Source organism: Mixophyes fleayi, chromosome 4 (assembly GCF_038048845.1).
Source record: "Mixophyes fleayi isolate aMixFle1 chromosome 4, aMixFle1.hap1, whole genome shotgun sequence".
In the NCBI taxonomy this organism is placed as follows: domain Eukaryota; kingdom Metazoa; phylum Chordata; class Amphibia; order Anura; family Limnodynastidae; genus Mixophyes; species Mixophyes fleayi.
Window position 1 is genome coordinate 173,025,073 of NC_134405.1, and position 21,211 is coordinate 173,046,283.

The following is a 21,211-nucleotide window of genomic DNA, read 5'->3' on the forward strand; positions in this document are numbered from 1 at the left end:
ACGATCAACGGCTCTCCCTCTGACCTTATCACCATATCCAACGGTACGCGCCAGGGGTGCCCTCTGTCTTCTCTCATCTTTGCCCTTATTATAGAGCCTCTTGCGGCCTCTATCCGGGCCTGCCCGAGCATACAGGGTGTGCTAACGGGGAATCTGGAGAGTAAGCTCTCTCTCTTTGCGGACAATGTCCTTCTGACTCTCCTGCAGCCTGAGAAGTCTCTCCCTGGACTCTTTAGCATATTACATCAATATGGGCCCCTCTCAGGTTACAAGATCAATATTACGAAATCGGAAGCTCTTCTCCTTAACATTCCCTCCACAGAAGGACTGGTACTCACTTCCCGCTTTAACTTTCGGTGGCAGAGAAAGAAAATTAAATACTTAGGTATCTTTATTACCGACTCCTATGACTCCCTCTACCGGGAGAACTACAAGGGCCTCTTTGCTAAGATCAAGTCTGAACTGTTCTCCTGGCGCTCATTGATCATTTCGTGGCTGGGCAGGGTCATCTCTGTCAAGATGAACCTCCTTCCTAAGCTCCTCTATTATTTCCAAACCCTTCCTGTTCGAGTCCCATTTTCGGACCTGACATCTATCAAAAAATGTCTCTAGATTTATCTGGAACGACCGGTCTCCTAGAATTAAGCTGGCTCTCTTAAAGAGACCCACCAGAGGTGGAAGTAGGGGTTTCCCGGATTTGAATATTTACTTTTGGGCGGCTCAACTGAGCCAGATTGTAGCCTCCTTTGCCCCCCCCCCCCCCCCCGCGGCACTGTCGTGGGTTGACATCAAATCTGCTTATCTTAATTTTCCAATTTTGTCCTGTATATGGGGTCTCTCTAAGCAAATTAGATCTCCCCTCACCTCCCAATGCCCTACCTTACTATTCTCAGCTGCAATATGGGAGACCTGCCGACACCATCTCAGAATATCCTGGTACCCTCTCCTACTGTCCTACCTCTTTGGGGTAACCCTGCGTTCCCTCCTGGGCTCTCCTCTGCCTTCTATAGTCCCTGGGTCACTGCGGGAGTTCGATTTGTCGGAGACCTATTAGTTCAGGGGGCCTTCATCTCCTGGGATGCTCTACGTTCTAAATATCCAAGTCTCCATCCTAATTTCTACGAGTATTTCCAGTTAAGACACTTTGTGGGCTCTCTCCTCGGGGGAGCTCTTCTCCCCCCTCTTAGGTCTCCTTTTGAATCCCTATGTCTCTCCTCACCTTTGGGTAGGGGCACGATCTCCTTTATCTACAGCTTAATTCTCAATGTACTTTTTCCTCCGGGCGGTAGGCATGAGAGGGAGTGGGGGAGAGGGATCTGCCCCCCCTCCTGAGGAGGATTATTGGGAAATCATAAGGGATCAAGTCGCCACCAGCTCTATTTCCACTTCGGTAAAGGAGAACGCATATAAAGTATACTATAGGTGGTACTACACACCTGACAAACTCACTAAAATGTTCCCCTCTAGTTCTCCATTATGTTGGCGGGGTTGTGGCCAGATGGGTTCCTTTTTTCATATTTGGTGGTCCTGCCCTAAAATATCCTCCTTTTGGGATCGAGTTAGGGCCCTCCTCTCCTCCCTCCTTCCATGCCCTGTCCGGAAAGACCCATGGTCTTTTCTTCTCTGTTACCCTCTGATTGATTGATGATAGAGAGTCTGCGAAATTGGCTTCCCATGTCCTTGCAGCTGCGCGATGCCTAGTAGCTAAGTCTTGGAAACAAGTTGAGCCTCCCACTATGGCGGCCCTGCGATCCTATTTCTGGTTTATTGCCTGGATGGAACAGATTACATACCATCTGCATGATAAGGGTGATAAATTTCACCAGATATGGGCTCCTTGGCTTTACTTATAACCCCATACCTCTTGTACCAACTCCTTCCTCCTAAAAAAAAAAAGAACTCCCTGTAGTCATAGGTGGCCTGACTCTTAATGCAGTCTCCCTCCTCAGAGAATCTAAGTAGTAATCTCCTTTGAAACTTTTATTGCCCCTCTTTTATTTATTTATTTTTATTTTTAATTATTTGTCTCTCTTCTTAAAAAGGACAAGATGAAGGGAAGGGATAAAGGGAAGTGTGTTCTCTTTTTCCTTCATTCTCGGTGGCGACCAGTACCCCCCCCCCTCCCCTCGTACCCCCCTCCCCCCCCATTATATTGTTATAAAATGTTATAGTGTCTTGTGTATTCTGGATAACAATTGTATATTTGCCGGTCTGTTTATTGACATCCTATGGCTGTCTTGGATATTTGATACTCAAATATTTTCAGCTTCGTTGACAGATACCCATGATATATACTGTTCTCTGTTTTTATTTCTATTCCTGCAAATGTATTATTTGTTAATTCTTATCTGTACATGATTGCTATTTCTCAAAATAAATAGTTAAAGAAAAAAAAAACATGTAGCTAAGCAATTTGAGTAGCCAAAGAAGTAAAATAGTTTGCCAGATTATACATGACTAAAACAGGAACCTATCTTACTATAAGGCTTCACTCATTTATTCACATCTGTCCACACTTCAAATCATATAGAGCTTTTACCAATGCTACCTTTGAAAAATTGTTCTTGTGAACTTTGTAATGCAAGCTAAACTTCATCTCTCTGAGAATAGAACAGATTGTAATTTCAGCGTGTTACAATGGGAAGTAGGTGGTGATGTTTCCTAGGGAACTGCTATGTTTGCCTCTGATTTAAATGCCATTTGTGTGTGGGTAATGGAATGCAATCAAAGACAAAGCTATAGTAAAAACGTGAAAGGAGCCTAAACCTTTAAAGTCCTTTTTTTTTTTTATTTATTACCATAGTCATTTTTAACTTTAGACCAGCTCTTCTATTTAGGAAATAATTACATACTTTTTCGCCCATGTCCAATTCATCTTGTTTCAGCACTATAAGAGGCAGAAATTTAAATTGTCAGATACTTTAAATACTTTCCTGATACCTTAGATCAGCAGTGGGCAACAGGCGGCGCGCCGTGCCTTTGCCTGTGCCACCCCCTCCCCAACCAGCAGGCAGCTGACTTCTGCAACACATGGCCTCCTTTGCACAGTGCAGTGATATCATGCAGCATTCCTAAAGATGTAGGGAGTGCACTGTGCTCTCCCTCCCTCCTCTGTCCGGCCCCTTTGAAGGCTGGAGGGTCAGCCATCCAGCTATTTCACATTGTCTCTCACTGCCTTAGATAATGCTGTAATTTCTACTGGTGACACCAGTAAGTCATAAATTGTAGCCAGACCATTAGGAGCACCTTTTTCATTAGAGCATGATGTGTTCACCTGTCCTCAGTTGCCCCTGGCCCTTATACATGTAAGTACAGTCATTGACCATTATGGTTTCGCTAATGGGCAGCACAAGGCTGTGTAGCCAGAGATGCTGGGTTAAATCATATTGGCTAAAAGCAACCTTTGCAAGTGTCAGCAAAAATTGTGTCCATATAAACAATAGCATGTATACAGAATACAAAACCTATAATGAATGCTTACATCATGCCTGGGATTGCATAGGCACAGGATGCCAATTGAGAGATTCGTCCTCTCGGGCCACAAGGACAACAGTTGATAATACCAAACGTCCAGTCAGATGGGTGAGTGCAAGTCTAAAAAGACACTGGAAAGATAAGGAACTAGTAAATGAATAGCCCACATTGCTGTTTATATTTATTTAAAGTTCCTGCCTGTTGACTCACTACCTCCTGTCTGATGGAATAGATCTGTAAGTCTCACTCTGTCTCTGATGCAGTAAGGATAAATTGGGAGATGAGGAAGGGAAATTGAAGATAGACAAGGGATGAAGACATTTTGAGAAAACTAGGGGGTGGATAAGATTGAGAAGCAATTGATGGTGGAAACACTAAAGAAGCGTATTAGGAAAAATGTGCCAGGGGGCATTTAGGGAAAGAAAAAGGATGTGATGGAAGACAGAAATAAAAACAAAATGGAGAATGGGCAATGTAGCATTGGTTGGTCTGGTAGACGTGGGTAAAGGGGTTGGTTTAGTGTGGTGGGCCTGGCAAATATAGGCAGAGTTAGCTCTGGTGGAAATTTTGGCATATTAGGAACATGCAGACATTTGGAAAAAATAAAGGTTGAAGATAAAATAAGTAAAACAATTTAAATAATTTGGGGCATTAGGAAATAAAAGAGTGTGTTGTGAAACATTACTATAAGTATAGTAAAGATTTCATCTAATATATAGACAAATTGTGCCTAATACTAAGGTTGACTTTATTTTATTTCCGATCACATTTGGTTGGCATTGTCCCATGCAAGAATGAAATTAGACTTTGTATTCATCATTACGTTTTTGTTTTTATTAGTTTACCGGTTTAAGGCATTATATATTACTATTAGTTTAAGGCTGTCCTTTGTTAAATGCCTTGGAGGTCACTCTATATCATCTGTTATTCCTAGTATTATGCTAAGAATCCTCAATATTTATTTTCATATCACCAACATATTCCGTAGCCCTATAAGACTAAATTTCCATTAGATTTTTTTAAATTATATCTTATTTAACATTCACTAATCCCGGTGCTTACACAGATACTATGTTGTTATATGTTATTATATAGAGCTGCACAGAGCCAGGTTTGAAACAATTCTGCTTTGGATTTTTTTTCTTTTTTTTTTTATCACTCTCCAGATAAACTTACAATGCGGCAGGTTCACAGTTTATAATCACACTGGGAGAAATAAAAGCTTGCCAAAAGACCTTGTGTAAATGAGTAAAGCTGGTATGTGTATTTCTTCTAGAAGTTACAAAGAAGAAAGATGGATCCAGCCTTTCCCTGATTTATGAGACTTTTCATCACCACTGCCTCTCTGCAGAGTGACACTCGGGAGCATGGCCATACATTCACAAACATGCCATTTGGCTGTTATTTTTTTCTATTCCTAAACAAAATGTTACTCGAAATATTATTATAGTTCCGATTAACTAAAAATTATATTATACTGATTAATGCTATTTGAATCTTATGCCTATTATAATAAGGACACTATTTTGCATAATTTAATTATGCAATAATATCAGCTTTGAATTTAATATTGGCTGTATAGTTCCATCATTCACAACCCTGGATGGTCTGGTAAGCATAACATATACATTTTAGATGGAAAATAATTGGCAAGTACGAGTAGTAAAATATGCATATTAAATCCTTCAGTATATTTTATAACATACCAACTTTTGTAGTTAATTAGGATATACCAAGTCTTTGCTCCTAATCAAATCACTTGCAACCTTTATACATGGTCATAGAACTCATCAGTGACTTGTGCATATTCAATTAAGCTTTCAGAGTTCGCTTTCATAATTGAATAATATTGTAGATTTCATTGGAAAACTAAAGTGGGTCCAAAAAGTCTACGTTTCAGATTTAAAGAACAGGTATTTAATTTTTGTAGATTAACTGTACTCTTTGAATGATAAGCAATAATGTATAATGTTACATTTTTAACATATTTGTTAAATTGGATATCACCTCCAACAATAAAATGATAAATAACAAAATGGTTTACAAAATTTGCAAGCACAGCATTGGAATTGTAGACCCTTGACTACAAAGAACCAGAAGACCTTGGCACCGGCATTTATCTAACTCTCCCCACAATTGCGCTATAAAAGTTAGGGCTAACCTTTTGCTTAAACCAAAGGGCAAAACTTGAATAATGTATTTTATATGCTCAGAGGTGTGCTTTGGCCTCTAGCCCTGTTGAAATGATCAACCCAAGGGCATATTCTAGATAAGCATTTCAATAAAGCATTTAAAGGTCCATACTGACCTCATTGTGCACCATAATCAAAATGTATAATGTTTTTGGTTTGTTTTTTTATAGATGGAGACATTGGTGACTATTTGTCATAATTAGTTTCGCTTTTTTCTTGGATTACCACATCTGTTTGTCTTTTCTGTAGGTTCCTCTAGCCCTTTCTATCTTGTTCCACTTAAAATCTGGGAAATGAGCTGAAATTGCATGTAGTGTTAAACTACACCTCTACTTCAAGACAATCTAGTCAATGCCTTTGGTTTAAGTCTTTCAAGACTGCCTCTCTAAGGTCTCCCAAGAATTCTTTGTTTGTGTATGTTTACTAGCTATATCATTAAAACAGTCCAAAAGCATATGCAAAATAATCATATTTAAGCTTACAGTAATGTCAAAATACTTTTGATCTTTTTGGATGGCATATTTTCCTGAACAAATGTTAAATTGGAATACAGCTTTGATGGTATGTTCATATACAGTCCATCTCATGTCTAATGTGTACACACATAGATTGACATAAGATTTACACTCAGAGACATTTATCAGAGATTTGTAAAAATGCTTATGAGCAATACTGGAGTTGTACAGTTACTCTAAAATAAAGTGTACTCTTTTAGTGTGTCATCTTTATTTACAGTTCATGCCAATGATATACATGCTCATTACAGGATATTAGTTGTGTATATATAAAGAGACTCTAGTGCTATAGTTTACTCTATGTATTTCCCCTCTGTATTAATCTACTGTAAATATTAAGAGATATGATTGTAGCCTGGTTTTAATTATGGTGCTGTTAAGTACACTTGGAGGCTATTTGGTGTGATTGCCTTCGTACAATACAATAGTTGAGACTAATAGCAAGGATATATGTGACATAATTGGAGGTAGGGTATGGTGTTATTTGCAGGTGTTCTACACAGAATGATATGAAAATGGCACAGAGCAGGCAAAGAGGTGTTAGAGACAAGTCCATATATTTTTTAACATAGAAAATGTATATATCGCTGAGATCGAGAACACTTCTACTCCTGCAGGTAAAAATACTGAGTATGTTATAGATAAAAAAAAAACATAGTTTATTGGTACCAGCATAAAAGATAATTTTTTAGCATACAATAAACAAATGCTGTTTGATGCACAAAAAATAATGATGATCTTAAACTAATTGGGAGACTAATAGCAGTGCTAATATCTTACAACATGCCGGCATGTGAGAAGCACAACTTAATTCCTCAGGAAAAAGTACAAGAAATCCCATTAATCATGGAGAACTATGAGTACTTGATGATAATGAAATAGTCTTGATGAATAAAAACTCACAGATTAACCGTAACTCCTGCGCAGTCATATAGAGGCAAAAAGATATTGAAATGATTTCTCCACAGGTGGGAACAAGGGACACTAATTAGCAAATGACAGCAAAAATCTTAGTGTGTACTATGTTGTAACCATACTAGGGGGTAAATGTATCAAGCTGAGAGTTTTCCAGAGGGTTTGAAAAACCAATCAGATTCTAGCTATCATTTATTTAGTACATTCTACAAAATGATAGCTAGAATCTGGTTGCTATATGCAACATCTCCACTTTTCAAATCCGCCGGACAAACTCTCAGCTTGATACATTTACCCCCTGATCTCAAAAGAAGTGCCCCTTAATCCGTCAGATGAAACATTGGATACACAATCCAAAAGGCTCTGAACGCATAATAAAATACAATGCAATCACTGCAGTTTCAGGAAACATAAACGCTTTTAGCAGACACTTGCAGTTTCTTAGAGAACCTAAGGCTGAGTACACACTACAGTTTTTTCAGCCAGTTATCAGGCCAAACACATTATAAACAACCGTAGTGTGCATACTTGCATGATGAAGAACAGTCGTTCCAAAGTACTGATGGTCGTTTCATTTGATTGGTCGGTGGAACTAAAAATCCTGTTTCAACAGCCTTCAATCCTGCAGTGTGTATGTACTCACACATCTTTCTGCCAAGAGAGTGAGCAGGAACCTGTCACTGTCTGTGTTGTTAAATGTAGAGAGTGCTGTAGGTGGAATAATTTGTCCGTTCATTCTGAGACTGAATATTTGGTTTCAGAGTCACAGAAAGAAGCCAACGAAATTTATAATGACATTGTGGAATAGTCAAAGTTTATTTTGTGTGTTAATGAGTGTGTTAAGCTGGGTACACACTACACTGTTTTTGTCCAATAATCGGCTCAAACAGCCGACATACGACCGCTCGTTCAAAAGTCGGGTCAGTGTGTGCAGTGACACGATGGTCGAAAGTCTGCCCAAATGGACGATTGTCACCTCATTTGGTTGGTCGTACCGTTTAATATTTTCGTTCCAATCTCGTTTTAGCTGTGTAGTGTGTATAAACTTCCGACCGATCCACAACAATCCTCCGATACTTCCTCGACCTGGGGGGCATGTGTATGTTAATTTTTTATGTCAATCCCAGTCCCACGTGGTGCAGAATCCGCACATCACAGGCTTGTGTTTTGTATAGATGTGTATTGCACCTGTCTGGCTGCAGACCATTACACGTGTATAAAGCACGTGGGTTATTACCCATTGCATCTATGTTGGCAATCATTTCTCATGTAACCTTTATAAAGTTTAAAAACTATGAAAGTTATAAAGTCATATTAACCTTTATTAAATAATATTTATAAAATACTCTGAATAAACACAGTGTTAACGCAACAGTTTTATTGCAGGTAAAAAAAATAGGTACACTACGCGACTACACGGACTACTCACTTTTTTTAATGTTTTTACGGATTCGCTCCAGTCTCCTTGCCTCTTTATTTTTAAGGTCCGACCACCTCTTCTGGACTTGGAATTTATTTATTTTCTTTCCAAGTTTTTCCTTCAGTAATCGCAGTAGTTTTTGCATTATCAATTCCTTTCTATTATTCACTTTTCTGTACTTTTGCTTTTGACAGTCGTAGTCGTACTGGTCCAGTACTTTTACCATTATCTCCATCTCTCTTGGGCTCATTGACTTTGCTATTTTAACTGCAGTACATTCTTCTTGAGCATCTCCATCCCCCACCTTAACTTTTCCAACATTTGTTGGCCCTTCCACCACCATTTGTGACTGCGTCTCCATTGCTTCAACCCCCACTAACACCTTCTCTTCATTCGCCATCTTCTCATGTTCCTCGGCGCCAGACAGGCTCCTCTATAATTTTATACACTCAGACATGGGCGTTTATTTAGAGAATGGAGCATTGTGGGTGATGCCTATTCGTGTATAATAACCTCGTGTATGGATTTTTTTTTTCTATAACTGTAATCCGTTCATGACCATTACATACGAAGGGATTTTACGATTCTTCGGAGCTGTACATTCGTTCACATATACGGTAAGTTATTTCTGATTGGTACATACATGTGTACTTGCATTGGTTTATTGTACAGCACAGATGGGACTTGTGTTTCTTTTTATTATACCCAAACAGAACACAATGGCTTACGAAAGAAATGCTGACCTAATGAAGGATTTTATTAAAACCTACAGGGCTCACCCATTTTTGTGGAAAGCCAAATCCAAAGAGTATTCTAACCGAATGATGCGAAACATGGTGATGCAAGAGCTTGTAAAAGCATGTCTGCCATATCACCCTGGAGCAGCTGTTGAATGGGCAAAAAGCAAGACCCAGAACCTTAGGACTGTGTATAAAAAATAATTAAATAAAGTTGAAGCAGCAAAAAAATCTGGAACTGCAGCTGAAGACGTGTATGTGCCAAAGCTATGGTACTTTGATATGTTACACTTTGTGAGGGACCAAGAAACACCACGTACGTCCACTAGCAGCATGCCCACAGACAGCAGTTCATCCACAGAGGTAGAGCAAGCATATATGATATACCTGCAAGCGGCACAGTAAGTACAGTACATTATAATGTTGCCATGTAACAGATTTATTCATGTTCAAACAATCAACAACACAATAATAATGCGTAACATGTATATAAACAGTTATAAGCAATCATTCTGCCATGGCACGACACCATCACCGTTGAAATACGTAAGGTACGCTTCACGATTTAATTTTGCCAATGAACTACTGTTTTTAGAGTGTCCACACTCCAATGGTGTCAAGCCCACTACCTCCATGTCCTCGGCAATACTTTCCACATTGACCTGAGTGGTACGTCCACTATTGCTTTTACGCCGCAGAAAGTTATGCAGAACACAACAGGCCATCACAACTTTGTCGACTTTGTCCAAACACAGGTTTATTGTAGAATGAAAAACTCGGAACCTGTTTCTTAGAATCCCGAAGGCATTTTCAACTACACGCCGAGCACGTGACAGTCTGTAATTAAATATACGACTTTCAATGGTCAGATTTATTTGAGGGTACGGTTTTAAAACATTGTTGTGCAATGCAAAGGCGTCATTTGCCACAAACACAAAGTTTAGTCCATATTTTGTGCTACTCCGCGATGGAAGGTTTAGGGCATTGTTTTGTAGTTTGTTATGGAAGGTAGTATGCTCCAATTCACCACCATCTGAGACTCTTCCATTTTTTCCAATGTCCAGAAATAGGAATTCATAGTTCGCATCCACTATGGCCATTAAAATAATGCTTAAAAACCCTTTGTAGTTATAGTAGAAAGATCCACTGTTTGATGGTGGCATGATTCGGACATGTTTGCCATCAATAGCACCACCGCAATTTTGGAAATTCCATAGTCTCTCAAAGTCTTCCACTATCACATTACAGTCTTCCTCTGTCAATGGAAACTGAAACATAAAGATGTGTAAATAGTTTACATTTGAACATGCATGCAATTGCATTCCCTCATTCGTTTGCTCTTTTTCAGCCTGCACTACTGTCTGATGGGCTCTTGCTGGAAGTTGAAGACCAGGATGCTACAACAATTAATAGCACTCCACGTGAAAGCCAGCTAACTGCTGACAGGCAAGATGTGACCCAAGCTGATACACCAGCAAAAAACAATCAGAAGCGAAAGAGACGCAGACTAAATGAAATACAAGAAATTGATGCATTAGCAGAAAAGATGATTGATTGCGCTAACACTCTGATAACAAAAAGAAAGGAACAGGACACATTTGATTTCCTCGCAGCAACAATAGCTAGCAAAATGAGAAGTAGTAGCAAGCGCATACAAGCTGAAATGGAGCGGCTGCTGTGCAACCTCATGTGTAGGGCTACTGCTGAAAATTTGTGGCCGGACACATTTATTTCCACAACTAACCATAGACACAAACAAGCATACACATTTCAGACAGCACAGTTGCAGCATGGTACCATGGGTGGACAAAGCGGCATGTCTCAACCTTGTATGACATCCACGCCATTACCATCAGTTAGGATGCCACATTACGCAGGGGACACATCTGGTATGGACACAAGCGAAATTTTGCACTACCAACAATTATAAACTATTGCTCTGGTCCAAACAATTTATGAATTGCACATTCCAAGTTAAATGTATTTTTATAATGTTATATATGTTAATATGTAAACCGCTATTTTTACAATAAATACTATTGCTTTTCACCAACCTTCATATACTGGTCACTGAGAACTTCGATGATAGCATCACAGGTGTTCAGATATTATCATGCCAAGAGCTTGAGGTGAAATAGCCGTACTGTATTTAAGATCTGAAAGTGTTCTCCCATATGCCAAAAATCTTAGTGTTGCCAACAGTCTTTGCTCTGGCGGTATGGGTCTCCTTAAATGGGTGTTCTCCTTCTGGATGAGAGGGGTTACTAGTTGGAGCAGTTCCTGAAAAGTTGAATCATTCATATGAAGAAAATTCTTGAAATCATCTGGGTTGTTGTCCCGTATCTCCTGTAGCAGGGGCATATGAGAGACCGTGTCTCTCCTCTTGAACCAATCTTTGCTCCAACAAGATTTATTCTTTCTCCTTCTTTCTCTTTGGTTCTGTACCAGCAGTCTTTTTGCCACAGCAAGCAGGAGAAGTGCAGTTGCTTGTTCTTGTACTTCTGTAGCCACTGTAGGTTTACAAATCGGAATGAATGAAGAGACAGTGTAGCCTTCTGTTTTTATGCTGTTTTGGGAGTTAACTATAGTGAAAGCTCTGCCCCTTTATGCTAATGTCTTTGGTATCTCGTTACATTTTCCGCAAATGTCGCTGCAGTGTGTACGAAATTTAAATCATTGTTCACGACAACACGGCTGTAAAAAGTCGCTAAAGGGATGTCCGCTCTTCCCTTTATCGTCCTAAACAAGGCTAGTGTGTATGCAGTCCATGGACCGAGCGATCGGACCATCGGTCGCATGTAAAATCGCTCGGCATAAAAAGTTGGTCGAAATTTCTGTAGTGTGTACCCAGCTTTAGGACTGACCAACTACACTGCTACACTGCGATGAAGACCACAGATCTGAAGGTAAATCGTGTATAGTGTGTACACATGAATTGGCAGACTGATTGGAACTTCAGTTGTTTGTTAAATCTTTAGTGATAACAAATTGGTCGAAAGTCTTTGTAGTGTGTACCCAGCCTTACACTGTGTCCATATAGGAATCCCAATCATGTGTGAAGAGAACAGTGTTTGTTCGAAGGTGATCATAGCCACAAAAGATGTCATGAAGCTGTTACTGACTGGCTCATTTGAGAAGTAGAATTTGCTGCAGGTAATGAAAGGTTAATTTGATGGAATCCTTTATAGTTGTACACGTCTGTTAGACTAATGAATAATGATCCTTATGCGTTTTGTCACCATTCAGTGATTTCATCAAAGTTCATTATATGGTTAGAGTCTAGATCATTATATGGTTAGAGTCTAGATCAGCAATAGAAAAAGTCGCAGATTTCCTGTACAGCAGCTGGACAAGTCACCTACTACTATTTGGGCTATATACACTGTGCCACTAGGAGTCGTTTTTTTTAATTTTTACCGTTTTATAATTATTTAATAGCTTTTAAAAATCTAAAACATTCATCTGTGCTAGAAATAATTGTCCCTTTCACAATAGATTAAAGTGATTGTATAGTGCATGTTGTAGAAGTTTCTAGAAATGTTTGCCCTTTGATGTGGTCAGACTTTTTCACATTTTTTCCAAATGGCCAACCCATAGATTAATAAAGAAATGGAAGTTGCTCAAATCAATTTATAGGTTATAGCAGGTGCATGAAAGGGTGGGGTTATCCTAAAAGGAACAAACACAGACATCCCCCCAGCACACTGCTATAGCCAGCAACAGATCTGCTATTTCTACTGTAGATAAAAATGCAAAAGTCTCAGTTGCACACATTTGCAAATGTATGTTGAAGCCACCCACCACTCCATGGTGCTTTTGCTAATAGGGTGGTCCTACTCTAAACAATGAGAGTCCCATATATTTGGGCCATACATATGTGTTTCAACCCATAGATTAATAGAAACTTCACATCTTTATCTTGCATAAAATCTTGCAAATTAATAACATTAATATTTTTTTTATTTATGGATGGCTCCTGCTATTTATGTCAGGTATTATTGTTAGGCATTTGTGTGGAAATAATGATTAAATTAAAGTAAACATTAATGATACTATTGAGAAATATCATCTGTAATATTCATATGTGATTATTTAAGTATATGTATGGTTTGCTTTATAACCTGTCCTTACAGTATGCAGGAGGGACAAACAATGAAGAACAAAAGCTGCCTTTGCTACTGCTATTTTTATGTTCGGTTAAACTTTCAATATGTCTCCAAATAATTTCCTTTGCAGTAAAATCATGGTCTAACTAAGTATCAGGGTTATTAAAACTCTGCAGGTTTGCCATCCTGCCTGAAGATGCTTAAATGGCCTTTAAAATTTAGCTCAGTTTGTTTAGCTAGAATAATTGCAGTGCAAATGTTCAAAAACACTGAATACAAATAATATTTGTTGGTATTTACTATTATCCCTTGTTTTTTTTTTACTCAGTTTGCCCGTAATGATTTATAATTTCTGCTTAGTGTCATGGACTACCATGGCAACCAAAGTCACTTGGCACATGGTGTATGAGCAGAGATGCTTTGGAACACCCTTCTGAGTTTTATATGCTCTGTGTAATATTAAATCCTCCCCCTCTGATTTCACACGACATGCTAAAAGCTGTAAGACTGTGTACCACACTAACAGTGTCTGAGTCCTATTTTTGAAGCCTAAAATCATGTGAAAATGTCTGTGTATATGTGGTTTAGACAAACTTAAGGAATGAAGCTATTTAACATTAGCCTAATGCAAGAGATATCAGAGATAACATTGCCTGCATTAAGCATACTTCTGCATCATACCACAGTCCTGGGACTGCCTCTGGACCTATTTACCAAGCTCGACCCTAACAGCTTACGCGATGTGAAGATGGCATTAGCCATCTCAAGAGCATCTCAAGAAAGGGATCTTCAAATGGTTGCGCCTCTTATTGGATGCTTTGTCCCAGCATGACTTTTTGACTTATGTAAAGCGGTAATAAGGGATGAAAATTTACGTGTCAATTTGGCACTACATCATAAATAGACCCCTATGTGTGGCAGCCATATTTTGTATCCTCCAGAGACATTTTGAAAAGGCAATAGTGATTTGTAGAAGGACAGCTAAGAAATATGTCAGATGAAGACTTAATAGGTACTTAAATTGTTCTTTAAAGAAAAAAGATCTTCCATGTAGAATTGCTGCTTTAATCTTTTTGGTGTAAATGTGGTATTTTACTGTAGTAAGCTGGCACACAGTGTACTGTAGTATGTATTATTAGACTGATAAACTCTAATTACTATAATGACTTCAAAATGTGTTTACTTCTCAAATCCAGAATATTTTTACTGTATATAAGTAGAACATTACCTTTCAACTATATAATTATTTTTGGATGTGCAGTGTTATTGTTAAATGTGTGTGTTTAACGGAGTTAGAACAGATTACTCCTGTTTGTGGTGATGCATTTATTGTGTAATGAGATGCTTTTTGACCTATTCAAGAAGCACAGCAAAATATTCGCTGGTAGCATCCTTTCAGCTTTAGATAATTCTGTGGCTTTCTCTTATTCCTACTGTGTTTACCTTCTTCAGCATGGATTTTTTATTTAATATATAGGACAGAGCCCCAGATTAACCAACGGACCTAGACAAAGTTGGTGGTATAGTGAAGGAAACCAGTTTGAAACTGGTGTGATGTGCAGACTAGGATTTTCAGTATCCATGGTAAAGGATATGAAGATCCATCTGAGTTTCAAGAGAACTAGTTGGAAGATTGCAGAGGAGACCAAGTCAAAGACAGGAAGATTACCGGTTCGAGTCTACTGTTTCTTCTACATCTGTCCACACATTTTGTTAGTGAGTCATTTAGGATCAGAGCACAGAGAGTTAAAGGTCCAGATGCAGAATAAATGATAGTGACTGGGACATAAGGGAGAATATTCACTGCTACATATATCACACAGCTGAAGCTTCTGCCCAAAGGCTTTACATCTTACACAATTACCTGGATGCATAGATGGGAAAGTGTTTATATCCTGTTAATTTGTGGTGAGGTCAAATGTTTTATTTATTAATTATACACCTCAAAGTCAATAACCCCTAATTTTTTATACTGAGTTGGAGTCAGGCTTAATCTGTCCCTTAAAATGAGCAGAGATTCCTACAATAGCATGTTTGACTTGCAGATCAAATGGTGAAAGTGACTGTATTGCCCTCTGACATAATATAATCATTAAATTATTATTCTGTGTGCTATATAGAATAAATGTAAGTCGATTTGCTATTGGGCTCTGCATATGTTATCCTGTGTAAGGGTATTGTGGGAAATTGAGCACCAGAGTGCTTATAAATGTGTGTCCACTATATTATTCTTTGTTTTGTTGGCAACCAAATTGTTTAAGCATACCAAAATCTGAACTTTTTTTTTTTTTTTACACCTCACCCTATTTTGCAGCAGAATTAATAATAAAAAACAGCATAGTAAATACTATTGCACTGATACTGTAATGCAATAAATACAGTATTACATCAATGAATTCTATACAATCCTGTAAGGGAAGTAGAAAGCATGCAAGCCACGTGATCAAAACATGTTTCTTACATAGAAATTGATCAGTGCTACACAGGAATGACAGTATATTAGTAATTTGTCACTAGAGAAATTGGTTGGGCAAACAACTTCACTTACTCAAAAAGTTAGGAATGCAGGTACTAAGTGTTATGGGTCGAATGTTTGTGCTTGGGAGAAGGATCAGTTAGCTCATGGAAGGTTATTGTTGTATATTTCCTAAATTAATTATGGTGGAGAGATCCAACAACAAACCCTGCTACCAATGTGTGAAAATGCAGTAGTGGGGGAGCTTTATGCTTTTTAATGGGCCTATTTATTAATAATTATTTACATCTAAATTTTCAGGGGCATCCACCGCACATCTAACTATAGTTCAAATATATGAACAGTACATCGCAGCAGATATAATTTCTTTTGAAATATAGAGCAGTCCCCAAAGATGTCTATGGGGACTGCTTTGTATCGCAATTTAATAGGGAATGAAAATGCATTTACACATACAATAATGTACGCCAGCTCAGGCTGGTGTACATTACTGTATGTGTAAATTGTCAGGTATGATCTAAGAGGAGAGCATTGCGGTAGAGGGATCTTCGGATCCCTCACCGCATCCTACTGCTTTCCTCTCTGGTCACTATCGCAAAGATGATCACTTTGCGGTAGTGACCATAGGAAAGATAAGAGAGGGATCTTCGCAAGAACAGCAGTTTTTCATGATTGCTTTTCCTGTTCAAGATTTTTGCGCTAAGAATTGAAAGGGTTTGTGTTAAAAATGTGTTAAGTAATTAATAGGGGCCAAAGTTTGGAACATCATTTTTTTTTTTTATGCACTGATTAGAATGAATGTGGATCTGCCTTTACAATAGATGTTTTCCCCTCAAGTAATTTAGCAACTTGTGTTTACTATACAAAACACATACATTGTGTTATTTCTCAAATACATATATTTTCATTGATTTCTATTAAACCTAATTTGTTACATGTCTCAGACTTCTAGTCTGTTCAAATTCATTTGCAGAGAATATACATGGCTGCTCTTAGCTTACTGACTTATATGATTTAGAGTCACTGGCAAACACAAAGACTCTACACTTTAATTTCCTACTACTAATTAAAAAGGCAAGAGCAAAATACTGAAAGTATTTCACCTAAAATAATAGTATAATCATTTCCATCAAAAATAAAACTTTGCACTTCATCATGGCTTCAGTTGAAGTACACCCTCTAGGGCAGTATTCCCTGATCTATGCAGCAACTTGTATGCAGAGTTGCTAACAAATGTAATATTGGGGACTAATATTGAGAATTGAGCACCAGTTGAAGATGTGGGACTTAAACACTTTAATAACATGTGAAAGTACATCTTCTGTATGTTCTTCTGTATGTTCATGGAATAAAATTAACTATTGTTTTTAGCTATGATCTCTCCATAGTTTTTTTTCATTGATATTTATAGATATATATATTTATTAAAGAGGTCTCTCTTGGTCTTCTGTCGGTAAGAGAAGGACGAAGGATTCAACTTATGTTGATTGTTACCAAAATTGACATCCTGGATCTATCTTTTGTCAGTTTTATGCTGCTTAAACAGACAGAGACAGGTACAGCTGAGTTACTGGCACATCCCAGTTTAAATGACTCCATATATACCTTTTATTTTTTGCTTTGAACAATAGTACATGCTATTCCTTCTGGATAGCACTGTGGAAATAATGTTATGCTGCTGTTGTCAATTACTTAACACAATCCAGTGTCAACAAAACATTTTTTCCTAATCGCCAACAATTTCCTAATATTGGTATTTATGATATGCTACAGATGTCATTACAGCTACCCTTTATTCAGTTGATTGTTTCTTCTTTTTGCAAACTTATTATTTGAATGGCAAGTATATTCCAAGTTACATTATCTAAATTAGAGATGAGTACAGTTGCAGCGAATTTGTGAACATGCTGTTTAGCAGGGGTGCAGATTTTTATGATACAATCTTTGAGTGCTACTGTTACTTTATCATTTTGCAGATACTGTTCCACACTTTATTTGTAAATTCTCATTTCACGGAATTTATTCGCTATGAATAGAGCTAGCATTCTGTTGTGTGATATAGATGTGGTAGAACTGGGAAAGCTCATGTACAGATTCTGCTGGTCAAAATTCTGCAGAATTCTGCAGCCATATGCAGAATCAGATGAATATTCCATGGACAGGTTTTGAAAATGTTGCTAATCTCTAACATGTGGGGTCAATATATTAATAAATGATAATGAAGAAATTTGTATTAACATAAAGGTAAGATAAAGTTCTCAAATATTTCAATCGTAGTGAATCACAGTATTTAGTTGCCTTTGTTACAATGATAACTATAGGGCTCCACATGTCTTTGGGCTCATTTAAGCTTCTAGGCACTGATTGATTCCTGTTTTGTTTCTCCCTCATGGAAGTTTTTGCCAAGGATAAAGAAAGCCTGTATTATTACATCCGAACTGTAAATTCAGTTCACTAAAACTTTTTTCTAAACAATGAATACAAAGCTTAATTTGTATGTCTTGTTGTCAGGCAGTTCAGATTTACATAGTCATAAGTCAAATTACTTCTCAGCTGGTACCAGGATTGTATTTGTTGAGAAGACTGAAAAAATGGCTTTAATAACATCCCTGTAACTACATTTCCTACTGTGTTTGGCCATTTGTGTTTTTAATGTTACTCTTGTTTTGTTTTGAATGCCCATTAGATTTGGCAATGCTAACATGTGCCCATTTTAGTTCAATGCACAGTATACCTTTTTATATTAAGAACTTTAAAACATAAAGTTTTTGTAAGGTAACTATTTTTCTGTCAGTCTCTGTATACCTGTCTAATAATGTGGATCTTGCAGAATTGGTGCCACTAATGAACATTCTATTTAAAACCAAAAGAAAATATCTTATTTGATTGAAATAGGGCAGGAGAGCCCATGAGTCATTAAATATATGCTGAGTCTTTCTTTAAATATCAGCTATAAATCCTTGGTAAACTAAAAGGTTAGATAGAGCTTCTGCTGAGAACTCGATTATAGCATTGCTTTCCCACACCATCCTCTTAGATCTGCATCTTTCCCAATATTCCTCTATAAATCCTTTTCATTTAGACCATAATCCAAGCCTTGTGCAGATTTGAAGCTTACTAAGCTTACATGCAAATCTTTGTAATTATAAAAATCTAAAAATATTGGAAGAAAGACTGATTATTTACTTTGATTATAACCAAAGGATCCATAAATTTTCAGAGTTTCATAATACTTAACTGCATAAAAGCTCCTTTTTTTTTTACCTCTAATGATTTGGTGGTCCTGATCCTTTTAATTTCCTTGCCTGTAACTATCATGTCTATAGTAAGGAGATGCAATTTAATTTTAGACTCAATTACGAGATTGAAAAATTTGGCAAATGTTCATGGAGGCTCAAAAGCTAGCTTATAGTTAATGAGTAAGAGTTGCCAGCCAATAACTTAGGAAATAAAGGTAGCACAAACACACTATTGGTTACAGCTCTGAAGGGACCCTCTGTGACCCAATATGGTATGCATATCCAGTGGTGCTGGGTACTTTCCTTCCCTTTGTTACAGCAAAAGTACCACCTTGCATGTTTAGCGACTATAGTAAATGATGACTTTGCACAGTAATCCTGCAAGTATACAGGACTTAGATAATGTACAGTAACTACTAAAAAGTCCATGTAGCTGGGCCCAGGGGCTTTTAGATACCTGTGACGATGATGTAGTATATCTAATGACTGATTGTTATTTTCTGTTGAATTCATATATGACAATGTATATTTTATATAACCTCTCAAAGTATGATTTGCTGACTGTTAATTGCAAAGGTCACCTAGGTCAAAGAGTCTTTTGAAACTAGCAAATAGATACGGATCTCGGGTGAGTTTGAAGCCCCAAAGTTGCAAACCATCTAGCTTCTCAAGCAGAACAGAGGTGTGAGATTCTCTGAGGTGCCCAAACATATATCTTAGTGATAGATAATTTACTCTGGAAAGCTCGGTGTCATTTTGGGAATCAATCTGACTTAGTTGAAAGTATAAATTCCTAAGGTGGAGATGAAGAGTCTGTAAGAAGGGTTTAAAATATTCTGCTTTAGACATCAGATTGTGCATTTTCATGAGGGGTCTATCAAGACTGAAATGTCCCATCCTCTTCAATTGTGTTCCCTCACACACCAGGTCTTACGTAGTAAGTAGTACTCTGGTTTTATTTCCTATTTTATTTTCTGAACTCATTTGTGCAACATATTGTATGTCTTTACTATTCATTTTTGTAAATAAGCCTTGGAAACATTTTACAGATTAAATACATTTTATCTAGCATATTCTCCGTGATTCTTTGTTAACTTAAGAAGACCTAGGAGGCTCATGCTACATGTGTATGTGATTTAAGTGTGAAACCTTAATAAGTGGTTTGTGTGAAGGTAAGGACACCATAATAAATCCTTTGTGGTGGCAGAAAAAGTGTATTCATTGCTAAGTGACTAAGGTGACGCCAGTCATGGCCAGCTGTTAAGATTGCTGGGCGTTCGTGACATTACCCCATTTTTTAGAATGGATATCTTTCTACATCACGTTTTCAGAATTATTTTAGTTATACTTTTCTGATGTTTATGCATTGTTGTCTTATAAAGTCATTACTGCAAAGCACAAGTTTAAGGGTATGAAAACTGATATGCTGAGGAAAAAGGACTGTAACACATATCAACTAATCAGATCTTTGCTTTCATTTTTAAGCCACATTGCAGCTGGATTTGGATTGGTTACAGCACCCTTATCCTGTGCACTAGTTTTCATAAATGTCCCCAAAATACTTGGAATTAGACACATAAAATACAGTCAACTCCAGAATTATTGGCACCCTTCGTGGAAATAAGCTAAAATAAATATATGAAATGAACCACACATACAGCGAGTGATATTTCGGAAGTAAACAAAGTGTTAAGCTGCACATTTTTTATTTTCACATGTGTTTTGGAACCAAATAAAGCTTTTCTTTAGTAACACATTTATTTTTATTTTTTTTAAAAAAAAAAAAATAAGTTCCACAAATATTGGCTCATCCAATATTATTTGGTGAATCCTCCCATGGTGGAAATAATCGCACTGAGCTGCTTTTTGTAATTCTTAACTAAGTTGGCCAACACTTGTTGAGGGATCTCGGACCACTCCTCCATGCAGATCATTTCATGTTCCTTGCTATTCTTGGGTCATCACTCGTGACTGCCTTCTTCAATACACACCACAGGTTTTCACTTATGTTCCCAACCGGAGACTCAGAGGGTCATTGCAAAACGTTGTTTTTTTCTGTTCCAACAACGATTTTTGTGTGGATTGTCACCTGTGTTGTGGGCCATTATCTTGCTGAAAGGTCCACCAATGGCTCTTT

The 21,211-nt window shown here is 37.7% G+C and overlaps 1 protein-coding gene across 5 annotated transcripts in view; it reads left to right on the forward strand.

Annotated features, from left to right (window-relative positions):
* TBC1D22A (TBC1 domain family member 22A) overlaps window positions 1-21,211 on the forward strand; it is a 470,079-nt gene that overhangs the window by 313,078 nt on the left and 135,790 nt on the right. For 2 of the 5 annotated variants that reach the window (XM_075208864.1, XM_075208862.1), the window contains exon 12: window positions 14,842-15,030. The exons of 2 other annotated variants lie outside the window; for them this stretch is intronic. In XM_075208864.1, coding sequence (XP_075064965.1) covers window positions 14,842-15,030 — 189 coding nt within the window. Of the gene's footprint in view, window positions 1-9,229; window positions 9,462-14,841; window positions 15,031-21,211 lie in introns of those variants that run through there. One more of the 5 variants, XM_075208865.1, reaches the window with a different exon arrangement.